Here is a 15034-nt window from a genome sequence, read left to right as displayed (position 1 = left end):
AGGATCAGCAGCAGTGGGCTCTGCCAAGGTCCTGGGACCCCAGCATTTGCCCAAATATACGTATGTGTGAATGTATGACATGCAGTCACATAGGACTAGAGTCCAGGGGCAGCAGAAGAGAGAGGCATCACCAGAAATTGTGTTCTGTGAAGTCATCAGAGGGTTACCCTTTGATGACAGTGGAAAATGCTTGTCTCCCTAGAGGCCTGTTTCTCCCAAAATGAGCCAGGCACTCTAGACCTGCAGCCACCCCCACCTCCAGGGCTGGAGGGAGGAAGTAGTGTGACTGTGGTGTAGAACAGCTTCCGGCATGCTGCCAGCATCACTGTTTTCCCACGCCTCCCTAAGGGGGATTTGCTGAGGCAGGGAGGAACAAGTCCTGTGCCTGGCAGCGCAAAAGCTGTGCTAAGACTAAAGGACAGCAAAGACCATGCAGTGTCTTTGCTTGAAGGTTTTGTTGTATTTTCCCAGAACTCTTCAGCAGATCTCCAGTTGGGCTTCGCCAGGGCCCCGATCACTGCCCCACTTTGCTGCCCTCGGGGTCTAGCTATGGTGGTCAAGTGAAGAAAGGGAGGGGCAAAGGAGCAGGAATCCTCTTCTCTCTTCCCTCCACATGCCTGAAACAGGCATGGAGGGGACAAGTGACGGGTACCTCAGGGCCAAACTAGACATATTTTGCATGAGTGCAATTAATCTGCATGTTTTTTGTTATGTAAATAGTAGCTGAGAGGAACTCTAAGCTGTCTTGGGACTACGGGTAGTGTGGTGGTGGGGAGTGTAACTCTTTTCCTCTGCCGCAGTCCTGGTAAAAAGCGCCTTTCAGAAGCTGCCATTAGCACTTCAAGGAAAGGTCCCATTAGCACCCCGTGGAGGCTGGTGGCTCTGATTTCGGTGGGGCTGTGGATCCATTCCAGGTTTCAGTCAGAACCAGCCAGAACTCTAAAGAAGCTATCCAAGGTGCTGAATGATATCCTCAAAATAGGCTCAGCACCTTGGATAGTTCCTTTGTAGTTCTGTCTGGTTCTGATAGAAACTTGGACTGAATTTACAGCCCCACCAAAATTGGGGCCACCAGCCGTTGGCACCAATGGAGGCTTTCCTACTGATGCAAATAGCAGCTTCAGAGGGGCAGTTTTTATGGACAGGGAAAGAAATTTCCCCACCTCACAGTCCCCACAGCTGCTATTTATATAACAAAAAGCATTCACTTTAATTGAGTTCATGCAATTAACATCATGCCTGGCTGACCTTCAGTCTGCCTCCCAACTCTGAGTTATAGCTCACTTCCACTTGTCTATATCATCAAGCCAAATGTACAGATGCCATTTTGAAGTACTCGCCCTGGTTTTACAGCTATGAGTGGGGCTGTCAAATTAAAACACAGAACATTCACCCCAGTGTTCCCACCTCCTCTAATTCGCTTTAGAGTTCTCAGAGGAACTTTTTTTAAATTAAGAGGAAAGGGAAACACAAGCTGGCTGATACAAGCTGGCTGTTACCTACATTCTGCCAGCCTTCCCTAGCCATTACCTGAGCTCTGGTGACATCACTGAAAACCAGTGGAGTCATGGGAAAGCAGAGGGAGTTGTGGGAGGACAAGGCCATGAATGTTAGCGAGGAGGAAAAGCCTGAGGCGAGTGCTGGACAAAGGAAACTGGTGTCTTGTTTGCAGAGTCTGAGCCTAACAGTTGCGGGTTCAAGGGTCCAAGAGTTCCAAGGTGGTCAGCACAAACAGGGATCAGGCAAAAGGCAAGGTCCCAACAGTCCAGGTGACAGGCAACCAGGTTGCAAGGCAACACAAGCAGACCGGGGGCGGGCAGGCAGGCAAGAAGAAGAGGATCAGAGTTTAATGCAGAAGCACTCACACCAGAAGCAGTCCAGACTCAAGGCAAGAACAGCTGGATTCAGGAAGATCTGGTCTGTGGTTTTTATGCAGTGCTGTTTTTATGCAGAGGCTGTCAGAGCCGCACCCAGCCTCAGCTGTGAGCTGTTAGTGACTGCAGCTCCTTGTCCGCCTTGTGAGCAAGCCTCGCAAGGAGGCCTCAGTCTAACACTCCTTCTGAGTTCCTGTCTTTTCAGGCACCGTCTCCCATGAGAGCTTGGAGGTTCCTCTGGCTCCACCTCTGAGGCAGAGCCCTTGTCCTCCACAGGTGAGGCCCTCCTGGTGGTCACCCCTGTGGGCCCAGGCTCCTCCTGAATTACTGGAAGATCCCAGGCATTGCTGGTGGAGGGTGGCCGCTTGCCCTCCAGCTCTTCCTCCAAGGAGTCTTCCAGCAGGGGCATGACAACTGGGGTATTAGGTCAAGGAAGCAGGGGCAAAATGAAGGATGGTGGATGAAACAAATTGGCAAAGGAAGCGGGGATCATGGGAAACCGCTAGGCAGGTGTGGTGGCTGGAAACCTACCTGCTCTTGAGCCCTCCGAATAACTGGGTGATATTCTGGGATGTCACAGAATACTCAGGAGGAGAAGCCTCACGGGTGATCTAGGGATTGAAAGGGCTGTGTGTGGAAAAATGAGAGCAGAATTTCACAGAGACTGTGCCTTCTCGGAGCATTCGCATCACCTCCATAGCATCTGATGCCATTTGCAGGAAACAGTACGTGAGCAAATTCTTCAGTACGTGCACATGTGTGGCTCAGCATATTTTGGGCGGCTTTCATTTCTCATGGGAAGGGGCTGGTGTGTGAATTTCTGATTCATGCACTGTCAGCACTGTTTAGCTGTATTCCCAGCCAGGCTTGTGCTGACAAAGGGAGAGAGAATATGTTCATGCTTTTAATGTTGGCTTCTCCTGGTAGCTTTGTCCTGTACCTCAACAGCAGTAATAGCAGCTTGCATTGATTTTTATAGGGCATATTTCATGGGTTCCAAAAGTGCTTCATATGCATTATCTCCATCATCCTTACCACAACCCTGTACTGTAAGCTACTATCATTATCCCCCATATTGCAGATTGGCAGGCTGGAGACCGAGGCTGAAGGAATAATGGCTTGCCTAAGGGCCAAACCACACAAGATGTGGGAGAGTCGTGCTCAGGTCTCCCAACATTTTTATTCCTAGTTAAGAGCAGCTACAGGGCCCATGCCATAACCTTGATCCGTTTCCCACTCACCCATCCACCATGCTGCTGCTTTTGCGTGGGCTGGTATCCACAGCAGAAAAGGCCTTCGTACCTGTAGCTCTTCCACTGTTCAGCACTGCACTCTTCCTACACGTGGTGCTCATGGGGCCAAAGAGGGCAGCGGGCAGAGCTGGTGCGTTTGGCTGCCCAGCAAAACCAGGGGCAGGGAGGGAAAAGGAAGCAGCAGTTCTTCCATTCCTAGACAGCAGGTGGTTGGGGTTCAAGGTAACGGCCCAGCCCTTTGAGGAAGAAGAAGTCACAGTTCCGCAGAAGAGTCAATCTCAGGAGCTTGTGAAGCAGGCTTGTCTTTCACCCCTCCCCCTCTGCTTCATCTCCTCTAGCGGGACTGGTTGACCCTGGGCTGGATCCGGTTGCCACCTCGCTGCTTCGAACCTGTTTTCACTTCTGCATAAACCACTTCGCTCTCTGGTTGTTCTTCCTTTTTGTTGAAGGTGAGGCTGGCGTACATCACTTCGCTCGTTTGGCTGGTTAAAGGAGGATGCTGCTGGCAAGAGAGTGGTATAGAAGGGTTTTAGTCTCTGATTTTGCAAGCATGTTGTCTGCAGAGGAAATTGGGAGGGGGGGAGCGGGGAGCTGCAAAAAGCATTATGCAAGTAGCAACTGGCTGACCCATCCCTTCTGCCTGAAACAAGCAGGACACATCCTGATTGACAGCTAACGGGGGAAAGAGGAGTGGAAATGGCTACAGCAGAAGCCATCTTGCCTTCCCATGAGGCTGCATTCTATTTTACAAACACACACACACCCTTCGCTATTCTGTGAGGTGGAACAGAATGCTGCACCACAGCACAGCTATTACCATTTCACTCCTGCTAATAATGCATCCAGGTGGGTGAGTGCTGACAGGACTGGAGCTAAAACTGAGCCACTGAGAAATGAGAGGGGAGCAGGCATGCTCAGGGGAACCTCAAGGTTTGCAGAAGTTAAAAAAATATAGATAAAAAAGAAAGACAACACCATAAGGGTTAAGCCTCCCCCCCACCAATAAAAAATCGCAGCTTATAAAGACTGAGCATTCTCAGTAGCCAAGGAATGCTAAGTGGTAGTTTGAAAAAAGAAATGGAAAACCTGGGCGGGTGGGCAGAATGTGCTACTTAAGAACAGCCTGGCTGGCTGGACCCTGAGCAAGAGTCTTGTTAGTGGGGAGGATGCACACTGTTGCATTTTCCAGGAGCTTCCACTGGTCCATATCCAACTTCCAAATTTGCCAGCTTCTGTGTGGCTGCTATGCTGCATTTGCCATGGGCTGGAATCTCTCCCATCGTTATTCCTCTCCAAGGTTGTGATCAAGGAAAACTGGATCTGCTGCTACCTTGCAGAAGCTGGCTGTGCACAGCACGGATTGGCTGCCAGCTGACATACTGCATCACAAGCCCAACTCTCCTTCCTATATCCCTGGAGCAGCTTTACAATCACTTTTTTAAAGATTGTGGGTTTCACAAAACAAAAAGGTGCGGAATGAATGTTAAACTGAATAAAGCAATGGAGGCTGGTGGCTCTGATGTCAGTGGGGCGGTGAATCCGCTCCAGGTTTCAGTCACAACCAGTCAGAACTCTGAAGGAGCTATGCAAGGTGCTTCATACCTTGGATAGCTCTTTTAGAGTTCTGACTGAAATCCGGTGCGGATTCACTGCCTCACTGGCATCGGAGCCACCAGCCTCCACTGGAATAAAGGTAAATCTGATGCCATTTAAAAAGTGAAAAAAAGGAAAAAAGCAGACAGCCCTCATGAAGTATAATAAGAGAGATCATTCTGATAAGTGAATCAGTATTAGGCTCTCTCCGGGTAAGTACACCTATCTTTTGCAAAGTGAAAGTTGGAGAAAGCTGATGTGGGAGGAAATGCGGTAAAAAGAAAAAAGAAAACTCCAAAAGCCCCACACACCCCAGCTACTATTTTGATTTCCAGAGAAGTGGCGGTTTTAGTCTGTTGCAGCAAAAAGAACAAAGAGTCGTGCGGCACCTTCAAGGCTGCCAAATGGATTATGGCACAAACGTTCGTGGACTTAAGGCTCCATATGTATGCACTCTTGGTCTTAGGCTTAAGTGAAGCTACACATTCTGTAGCTGTGCAGAAAAAAATATAGACATTTGGTTAAACTTGCTACTGCCAGCCCCTTTTCTGGAGCCTTTTCTGGAGCCTCCACCCAAAGCAGAGCGGCCTGCTGATCAGAGGTGCCCCATCAACTCCCTCCTCAGCCGCTTCCCATATTTTTTCCCATATTTCTGTTGTGGATTTCAACACATGCCAAGTTCTGAGTTTTTTTTGTGTGTGTGTGGGGGGGTTCATGGCCAAGATGCTCTCAATGGGCCCCTGCCCTGAGTGGGCTGATCTCCCCGCCCCCACTGTAGTTTCTACAACAGTGGCCAGGTGTCCTACTTTACAGAGGACAGTCCTCTCTTTTGGAGAGCTGGTAGAGGACTCTCCTCTCTTTGAAGTTGTTGTCTCTTTGAAGAGGTGTCCAGTCCAAATCTGGTTTAAAGTCAAAGAACCATAAGGAGGGAGAGCAGGCCGGGGCCTTGGAGTTGCCCATCCATGCTTATCACCTGAACAGCAGACTGAGCAGGCACACAGGTCACCTGGTCACTTTTCTCTACCATGGTCAGATGTCCTGTATTTCTATTTAAATTATACTTATTTCTAACTTTTCATCTGTACATAAAAATCAGCGTATGCAAATGTTATGCAGTTCGGTGTACTCTTTTGCCCTCTTTTTAATTGTTTTTATACATTTCTTCTTTTTTGGTAATGCGTAAGTTGCCACCCGAGCTGCCTGTTCATCTGCTCTTCCTCTGGATCCAGTCCATACCATTTCTGAGGAAGAGATGAGCACAGAGTACTGGTCCTTCTCCTCACTCACTCAGAAAGGGCAGGCAAATGGGCAGTGACAGAAAGAATGGGGAGGAGCAAGGACAGGGCGTTCTGGGGACTGGCAGTGGGTCCCCTATTGGGTAGGGACATGGGCCTTGGCAGGTGCCCAATGGAGCCAACCCCTGATGGCAACACTGCTTGTGTTGCCTGATGTCCCTGGGTGCAATCTGGGAGTCCAAACTGGCATGGGTCAATTTTTCAAACGGAATAGAGACAAAATACATGGCAGTAATATAATTCCCCAAGTGGGAAATGCTGGAATTTGGGGGAAATTAACAGGGATGTGTAGATGAGTAGAGCTTAGTAGTTCCAGTCTAAAGAGCTTTGTCAGAGAATGGGATGGATCCATTCCATTCCCCCAAACTCTGGAGTGGATTGCAGGACCCAGTATAGATTCTATGAGCCCCTCAGGGCATGACAGGCCTCTCTGCGTGAACTCTGAGGCCTACAATTCAGTGGTGATGTCACCATTAGGGTGGCCAATTCTGAGTCACCGGTAAAGAGAAAATGTATCACCAAAAAGGGGGGGGGGGCAAAAGAGAATATCAATTTGCAGGAAATTTGCATATTTATTATAATTTAAATAGAAATATAGCACATCTCACCATAGGGTTGTATCCAATGTTTATTCTACTTAGAGTAGACCCACTGAAATTAATAGGACTTAAGTTGAGTAGGACTCATAGCCAACTTAAATCCCATTTATTTATATGGGTCTACTCTAAGCAGGACAAACACTGGACACAAGCCATTGTGTGGGAAACTGTGACCAGGTGACCTGTGTGCCTTCCTCAATCTGCTGTCCAGCTACTGTGGATGGGCAAAAATAAAGCTCCCTACTCTTCCATCTTGCTATGATTCGTTATCTTTAAACCAGACGTGGACAAGACAGTCATTCAAATAAAGGATGCTATCATAATAGAGGAAAGTCCTCTGCCAGCCCTTCAAATAGAGTACTGTCCTCTATAAAAGTGAACACATGGCCACCGTAGCTGCCATGTATGCCAGAAGCCTTGAAGCGGATGACGTGAAGACTGTTATCTGCCACTATGCGCGGGAGGCCTCGAAACAGACAAGGGCACATCTAGGGTGGACCAGAGTAGGTCTCTCTGTGCACCAGAACCCTCAGTGCAGATGAGGGGGAAGCCTAGAGAGGCCTGGTCAAAGCCCATCACAACCTGGAAGTCTGTTCTACATGCAGACCTTCCTCATGGCCATGGGACTGGGCGTATCTGTTCATTCTGTGGCAACGTTCCACCTTACCTTCCCAAATTCTTTGGCTGGAATAGTTTCTGTCTCTGTCGCACATGCAGGCGTTCCTAAAGGGAGGGGAAACAAACCGAAATTAAATGCTGCTGTTCCTGAAGCATTAAGGAATTTAAGTGGTGTGAACAAGTTCAGCAACATAGGTGGGGATGGCCCTAACCTGTCAAAATCCTCATCGACGGTCTGGTGTGGAATCTGATGCCTGGCACGGCTTCTGGATTCCAGACAGCCCCCGGCACGGCCCTTGCTGTGCATCTAGAACAGCCTTCCCCGAGTTGGTGCCCGCCAGTTGTGTCGGACTGCGACGCCATAATGCCTAGCCAGCTTGGCCAATGTTGCTATGTTGGCTGGGAATTATGGGAGATGCAGTCCAACACAGGGGCAGGGAGTAGACTCAGGATTTGTATTGAGATGAGCAGGGTGGGGCTTCCCCTCTCAGGACCATTAAGGCAAGTAGCACTCAAGAACTGGGCAAGGTCCTTTTCACCATGATACATACAGTAGCTGCCATCCAGTCTGAAAGAACAGAAGAGCCTGTCTTTTCCTGTCCCATCAGGGGACAGGGGAATATAAACATAAAGTGTATATTATTTATATATATAATTAAATATATATATTTATACCTGCATCAGTGTTCTGTGGAGGAGAGTGCCTCTCTCCTCCACAGAAAGAGGAAAAAAGATATGAAGAAGCCTGGAAGAACATGCTAGGAAAAGAGGGTAGTAGTTTAAACTGTAGAATGAGGGGCAGGGAAGCTAGATGGGTCCTGGGGGAAAGAGCCTGCACCTTGTGCCTTCTTACTGCACGATTTAGCCCAAGGGTGAAGAACTTCAGGTCTGGGGGCTAAATCTACTCCTCTGGTGTTCCCCAGGTAGCCACACCTCCTTCCCATGGTCCCACCCCTTTCCCCCAGTCACTGATCATTTGGGGTTTCCCAGCTTTTGTGCAGTTTTCCATGCCATCTAAGAGGTTGAAATGCCTCTCCTGAGTGACTGGCGGCCAGAGCTCTAAGCTAAAATATGCTGGTATTTTTAGCCCCGCCCCTTTAGCCTTTGGCCCCACCCACCACTGGAATGCAGCCTCCAAGAATTCAAAAATGGAATTTGGCCTTCGAACTGCGAGCAGCTCAAAACACCTGATCTACCCTCTGTCCTAGGAGACTCTGACATGGGCTGCTTTAAAGAAACTGTATTAGTGCGTCATAGTGTTATACCCCAATAACACTAATTCTAAAAAATAATTTTAAAAATCTTTTCAAGCACTACCATTAGCCACCTGCTAAAATGGTGGTGGATGGAAAGTGTTTTTCTTTCTTCACCATCATTTTGAAAACAAATCTATTGTGTGATAGCATTATAGGGGTATGGCACTCTATAACATTCTTTCATTTCACTGGTATTTCATTATTTTAATATATACATATTTTAAAATTCTAACCAAAAAAGTTATTTAGCACCACATAATTATTTATTACATTTCTATACCATCCAATAGCTGAAGCTCTATGTCAATTAATGTCAATTAATTTATCAAATTAAAAGTTATTTAGCACCACATAATTATTTATTTATTACATTTCTATACCGCCCCATAGCAGAAACTCTATGTAAATTAATATAAATTAATTTATTTGCATTAATAAAAGATTAATGTAAAAAATAGGAAGTGATAAAAAAAAATGGTTCCCACTACAAAGGCTTTATTGAGTGTGTGCTGAAGTGGGTAGGATGCCAGGTGGGTGAAAGTAGCAGGGAAGGGAAGCTCTGATGTTATCTGCAGTCATTGATTGGAGATAACATCAGGGAGTTCCCCATGTGCCCTCCAGTTGGGAGGGCAAGCAGCACACAGGGGAATACCTGCTGTTATCTCCAATCAATGATTGCAAGTAACAGTGGGAAGTCCCTTCTCCCACTAGCCAGGGGCAGGGCTTCCAAGAGGGGCCTCGTCTGATGGCCCACGGGTTGGATGGGCTGGCCTGGTGAGCCAAAGTGGCCCACGGCCTGGAGGTTCCCCATCCCTGCTCTATACCTTGTTTACCCATCAGGACTATGCCCTGCCTCATTGTTTCTTGTTCTGCCTTTGTTAGAAGCCTTGGCTTGACCTTGCAGCGAGGGCCTGGGGCCCCTCTCGTGTTTACCTGGCATGCCTGCAGAGGCTTCTGCAAATCCACATTGGGTGAGCCCTTCCAATTACCTCCCGTCGGGCCTCTCAGGGTCAGCCCTGCCATTGGGCAGAGTGAGGCAGCTGCCTCAGGCAGCTGATTTGGGATGTCAGGAAAGGGCAGAAAATGGCTGGTAATTTAAGTTATTATAATCAGTCCCGGCTCCAGGTTTGGCGTTTGGGAGGGTCCTTGGGCAAGACACCCTGAAAGGGCTCCCTGATTCCCTCAGTGGGTCTCCCTTCTCACCACCCCCAACGCCTCCTCCTCCTCCTCCTCTTTGCCATCATTGCTACCACTTGTGCGCTTGACAGGCAGGGAACCAGGGAGCAGGCAGGCACTCGGCTCACCTTCTGGGCCAGAGCAAGAGGCAGGTGAACAAGCAGCTTGCCATGGTGAAGACGAGGAGCAACTCCAGGGGGCTCTCGTCAGTGGGCCTCTGTTGCAGTGGAGGCCCTTGGCAGGAGCCCAATAATTGTACTTAGTTAACCACCAAGGAGGGCTGGTGCTTGTGGGATTTTCTGCTGCCTCGGCTGCCAAAATAGCTAGGCTGGCAATTTGACTTGGGAAGGCAGCGGCCATTTCCTGCTCCACCTCAGGCAGCAAAATGTCTTGGGCCGGCCCCCGTTTAGATTTGGCATGGGAGAAAGCCATACCTTTGGCTCTCTTCTTGCTTCTCCATGCCAAGACACTTATCAACAGCAAGAGGAGGAGGATTCCCGCTCCGGCTCCAGCTCCAGCTCCAACTCCAATTCTCACACTGACAGCGTTGGTCTCTGGCCGTTTATCCTGTGCTGATTAACAAACAAAAGAAGATGAAAGCCCAAACCAAAATCTTGTTGGTGATGGTTAGAGATGCCGGAAGAATCCGTCCGGGGGGTGGAGCTCGTCAAGCTTTCATCAGCTTTGTCCCCAGACGTCGGCTCATTTCCCCACGAGCTGAACCAATTTGATCTGCATCGAGTCGAGACAGTTCACGGATTTTCCCAGGTGCTTTTTAATTTACGTAAATAGAAATGTGCACAAATCGCAGGCGCAACTGGTATAATTTGTGCACATTTTGACACAATTTGTGTAAATTATGCAAATTGCGGATGGAAAAGTGTAAATTGCGCAAGTTGTGGTCTGCAGTTTGCACACATTTCTATTAACATACATTTTTCTAAAAAATGGAAAAAGTTCCCAGATTTCAGGAAAAGCCCGGTGGCTCGGCCTGCAAATGCAAGCCAAGTCAGGTGCTCACTGGGAGCCCCTCAAGCCCCAAAAGGACCAGATTCCACAGTGCTGGACATCCCTAGTGATGGTTATCCTGGAAGAAGAAGCTCAATTTATCCATTGGTCTGTGCAGGAAGGACAGCAATGCATCTACTGCTAGACCAGGCTGAATTTGGAGCGAACATTGAACCCATGGACTGTTTCCATGCCAAAGTTCCACTCTCGGCAAAAAAAAAGAAAGGAGAGCATTGAGATAGGACCGCATTTACATTGTTTCTGTTGCAGCTCTGAATTAGGTTGTGGTAAGGGTGTCCCTAAGGCTGGAGACAGGAAATAGTTTTGAGGAAAACTGAAAGTGATTTGAGTGAAGTGGTTTGATGTGCACAACATGTTCTTTTTGTCCTGCTTTTGCCTCTGGCTTAACAGGTTTTGCAGGCTTTGGAAACATTACAAAAACCTGCAACACCAGTTTAGCAAAGGTGGAAGTGGGATAACTGTAACACTTTCTTTAAGTCTTTCAAACCATCTTTTTGAGGAGGGGTTACCCCCCCATCAGCTGTCCCCAGCCACAGTGATTTCTTCTTTCAAACAGAAAGCAGAACTTGCGACATACTAAGAAATGCTCTTCCCACACAACAGTGGGGAGTTTGTGGGAAAAGAAAAGGCAAAAACACAGGTAACTCGAGGTTCAAAATGGCCACTTTAGACGGAATTCTGTGTTTTTTGCGTCGCCGTGTTTTTTGTGTTGTTTTTTTAAGCCACAATCTGTTTGGCAGACTGCTTGCCAGAGTGGAAGAAGGCTCTGCTTGGCTGTTTTCCAATTCAAAGTCACCTTCCCTGACCTGATTTTTCACCTATGCATGCGAAAGACATGAGGACTAGAGGGGGAAAGTGTGGAGAGGGGCCATGCCTCTTCTGAAAAGATCCATGCTGCGACACATGCACACATCAAGTATGGAGACACCACAGACTGGATCCAGGATCTGCCTTCCATGAGAGGAAGGGTTCTACTCTTGGAGGATCCCTCTGCCCAATTTTTAGAAATCTTCCCTGCCCCCACCACACCACCACTCACCCCATTCAGCAGGGTCTCCTGACTCTCTGAGTACCATTTTCAGGGGGTTGGAGGGGCTGCTGTGGGAAGGCGGGGGCGGGGACGTCCGCTTCCACCAGCACAGTTGATCTGGATCCAACCATGAGGTCACATAATTGTGCTCAGTGTGTCCCTACTCCACCTCAACGGCTGGGTTCACACAAGTGGTTGAGTGTGGATTGTTTTGAATGGTGGATTGTTTGTTGAACCGTGGGTTAGCATGTTGTCCGAACCCAGGACATATTCTGCAAGGTGGTTTGCTCACCATGCAGTGTGGCTTGTAACCACCCTGAACAACCCACCAACAAACTATGGGTTCTCTAGTTTGGTCCTAAGATGCCCCAGTGCATTTATCTTTCTACAGCAGGGGTGGTCATCCAGGGGTCAGGGGGTTATGTTGATTTTTTGCCACCACACCAATGAACTTTGGTGGCAAAGCAGTACGTTTGGTAGGGGTGCAAGCACACAACGGGGGTGGTGGTGGTCAAAAATAGCATTGGGGGCCATATGTTACCCACCCCTCTTCAGCTAGAATTAGCTTATTTTTGATAGTTCTGCACATTTCCCACCTAACTCATAACTCCTACGGTGTCAGCCATTCCTGCTAGATCTGCTTCTCATTCCCCAGGAGAGGGCAATAAGAAAAAAAAAATAGTTCTGTTTACCAAGGACTGCCACCCTAGTTCCATTTCCTTTGCCGTGACTACCGAAGTCACATGTATATGTTCCAGAGTCTTCCATTTGGATGTTCCTCAAAACAAGAGAAGCCAGGCGCTCAGTGGCAACGATCAATCCTTTCATCACCTTAGTGCTGTCTTTATACCATGTGACGTTGTATTGGCGTTTGGGATCCTTGACCACCCCAAAGCTACACCTTATAATGAGTTCTTCCCCCTCTGTTCCATTGATGAAAGCAGGTGTTTGGTTCACCACCAGTTTAGCAGCTGTGGGGGGAAAACACAGAGAAAGCATTCAGAAACCTCCATGCGCAAACTTGGCAAAGAGCCAAAGAGGACCAGACACCGCTACAGAAGAAGGCTGAGATGATGTGCAAGCTGCAGAGCTTGTGCTGGTAATTAGATGCCCCTGTATTTGTACCCTAGGCTCTTTGGAAAGGTTCCCACTGAGGCTGCTAAATGTCCTGGCTTCAGACGTAGCTGAGAGTGTAGCAACCATTACTCTGGCCCAGAAAAGTGTCTGGAACAGCATTCCGCAAACCTGGTGCCTGCAAACTTCAATTCCCATCAGCCCGAGCCAGCTTGGCCTATGGTTGGGAATCCTGGGAGTTGTAGTCCAAAACGTCTGGAGGACACCAGGTTCAGGGAAGGTTGATCTGGAAGACAGAAACAAAATTCAAAATGATCTTGATAGGTTAGAAAACTGGGCAGAAATAACAGAATGAAATTCAACAGGGACAAGAACAAAGTTCTTCATTCAGGAAAAAGAAATCAAATCCATGTATAAGATGGGGGGATACCTGGCTTGACAACAGTACATGTAAAAAGGATCTTGGAGTTGTAGTCGATCACAAGCTGAATATGTGTCAGCAGTGTGATGTGGCTGCAAAAAAGGCAAATGCAATATTAGGTTGCATCAATAGAAGTATAGTCTCAAAATCACGGGAAGTGATAGTTCCACTCTACTCTGCCTTGGTCAGAGCTCACCTCAAATACTGTGTCCAGTTTTGGACACCACACTGTTATGAAGGACTCGGGTAAACTGCAACAAGTTCAGAGAAGAGCAGCAAAGCTGATCAGGGGACTGGAAACTCAGGCCTACGAGAAAAGACTGATGGAACTGGGTAAGTTTAGCCTTGAGAAGAGAAGACTGAGTGGGGATATGAGAGCACTTTTCATGTACAGAAGAGGGCCGCAACCTGTTCTCTGTCATCCAAGACTTAGGACACAAAATAATGGCCTTATGTTACAGGAAGGCAGATTTCAGCTGAACATCAGGAAAAACTTCCTAACGGTCAGAGCAGTCAGACAATGGAGCCAACTGCCTAGGGAGGTGGTGGCCTCTCCATCACTGGAAGAGCTTTTCAACTGGATTTCTGCAACGAGCAGGGGGTTGGACCCCATGGCGCAACCTCCCACTTCCCTTCCATCACTTGCACTGATGGTCAGCATTCCATGATAGACCGTTTCCCCATGCAGTTCAGGAGTGTCCTGTGAGGCCAGAGGAACCTATTAAGACATTTTATTCCAGGGGTGAGGGACTTATTCCCCTCCAGATGTTGTTAGACTACAAGTCCCATCACCACCAACCACTGACCATGCTGGCTGGGGCTCATGGGAGTTGTAGTCCAACATCTGGAGGGCAATGTGTTCCTCACCCCTGTTTTGCCTATCACTCCCCCTAAAAGCACGCTCACGTTGCAAGTGCCGACAGGATTGTAGCCAAAACAAGGCCACTTAAACCAGAGAGAGGTATCAGCAACACTTGGGGGATTTGCAGAATTATAAGAATAAAAGAAAAGAAAAGCAGGGGGATCCCTCAAACAGCCCAATCCGGACCAGGCATACTCAGGAGACAGAGAATGTTGAGTGTAAGGGGGTGGGGGAGCTGAAAAGGGGTGTGTGGAATGTTCTGCTTGAGCCTGTGGCAGCTTGTTGTATGAACTGCTTCGGGATTTCTTCAACAAGAAGTAGAATCCTACTACTTGGGAGGACTGACTAGAAACCTGAATTTCCTCTGGGAGGTAAGGGAACAGTGCAACACTTTGTTACAGATCTCACTTGTTCCATATATAATTCCAATCTGCACCGAGTGCATGGATGGCATTTTGGGGCCCTTTTCAAACTCGAACAGGCCTGGCGCCTGTGTTGTTTGAAAACTACAAGAGAGTACATGAATTTGCAGGAGAATAATACCAGAGCTGAAGAGGTCACCCATACCCAATAAGTCGCTTTCCAAAATATTCCATTTCTAGCCATCAAGTATGACAATCACAGGTGTTACTACAGGAGGAAATGTTGGGCCATGGGAAGTGAGAGTCTCCAACCTCCTGCGGAAGCCAGTTACAAACTGTCTCCCTTCATGGGGCTTCACATGCAAGTCAGAGGAGGCTTGAACGCTTTATCCCAATGTTATTTTGTTTTTGCCAGACTTTGGTTAGGCCTGTGTAAAACAGTCAGATGGATATTTTATGATACAGGACAGTGATCTCTTCAGCCTGGCACCAGTTTCATCAACGATCCTTATGTGATAATATTGGGCCAGGCCCTGGACGGGGTATATAAGGTCTCCATGTCCCAGCAGTCACTTGCAAGATGGTCAGTTTT

At 48.1% G+C, this 15034-nt stretch overlaps 1 protein-coding gene across 3 annotated transcripts in view; it reads right to left on the bottom strand.

The window, feature by feature from the left end:
* Positions 1–1819: 1819 nt before the first annotated feature.
* Positions 1820–15034, bottom strand: part of LOC146339090 (contactin-6-like) — a 29202-nt gene continuing 15987 nt past the window's right edge. For 2 of the 3 annotated variants that reach the window (XM_084812153.1, XM_084812154.1), the window contains exons 4-7: positions 12416–12694; positions 10099–10236; positions 7282–7337; positions 1820–3626 (exon numbers count right to left, since the gene is read on the bottom strand). In XM_084812153.1, coding sequence (XP_084668279.1) covers positions 3462–3626; positions 7282–7337; positions 10099–10236; positions 12416–12694 — 638 coding nt within the window. In that variant the 3' untranslated portion in view covers positions 1820–3461. Of the gene's footprint in view, positions 3630–7281; positions 7338–10098; positions 10237–12415; positions 12695–15034 lie in introns of all 3 variants that reach the window. The other variant, XM_084812152.1, reaches the window with a different exon arrangement.

Source organism: Heloderma suspectum, chromosome 8 (assembly GCF_057233095.1).
Source record: "Heloderma suspectum isolate Gila_16-S chromosome 8, 16-S_ref, whole genome shotgun sequence".
Lineage (NCBI taxonomy): Eukaryota > Metazoa > Chordata > Lepidosauria > Squamata > Helodermatidae > Heloderma > Heloderma suspectum.
The sequence above is the reverse complement of the archived record's forward strand: the minus strand, read 5'-3'. Positions and strand labels throughout refer to the sequence as shown.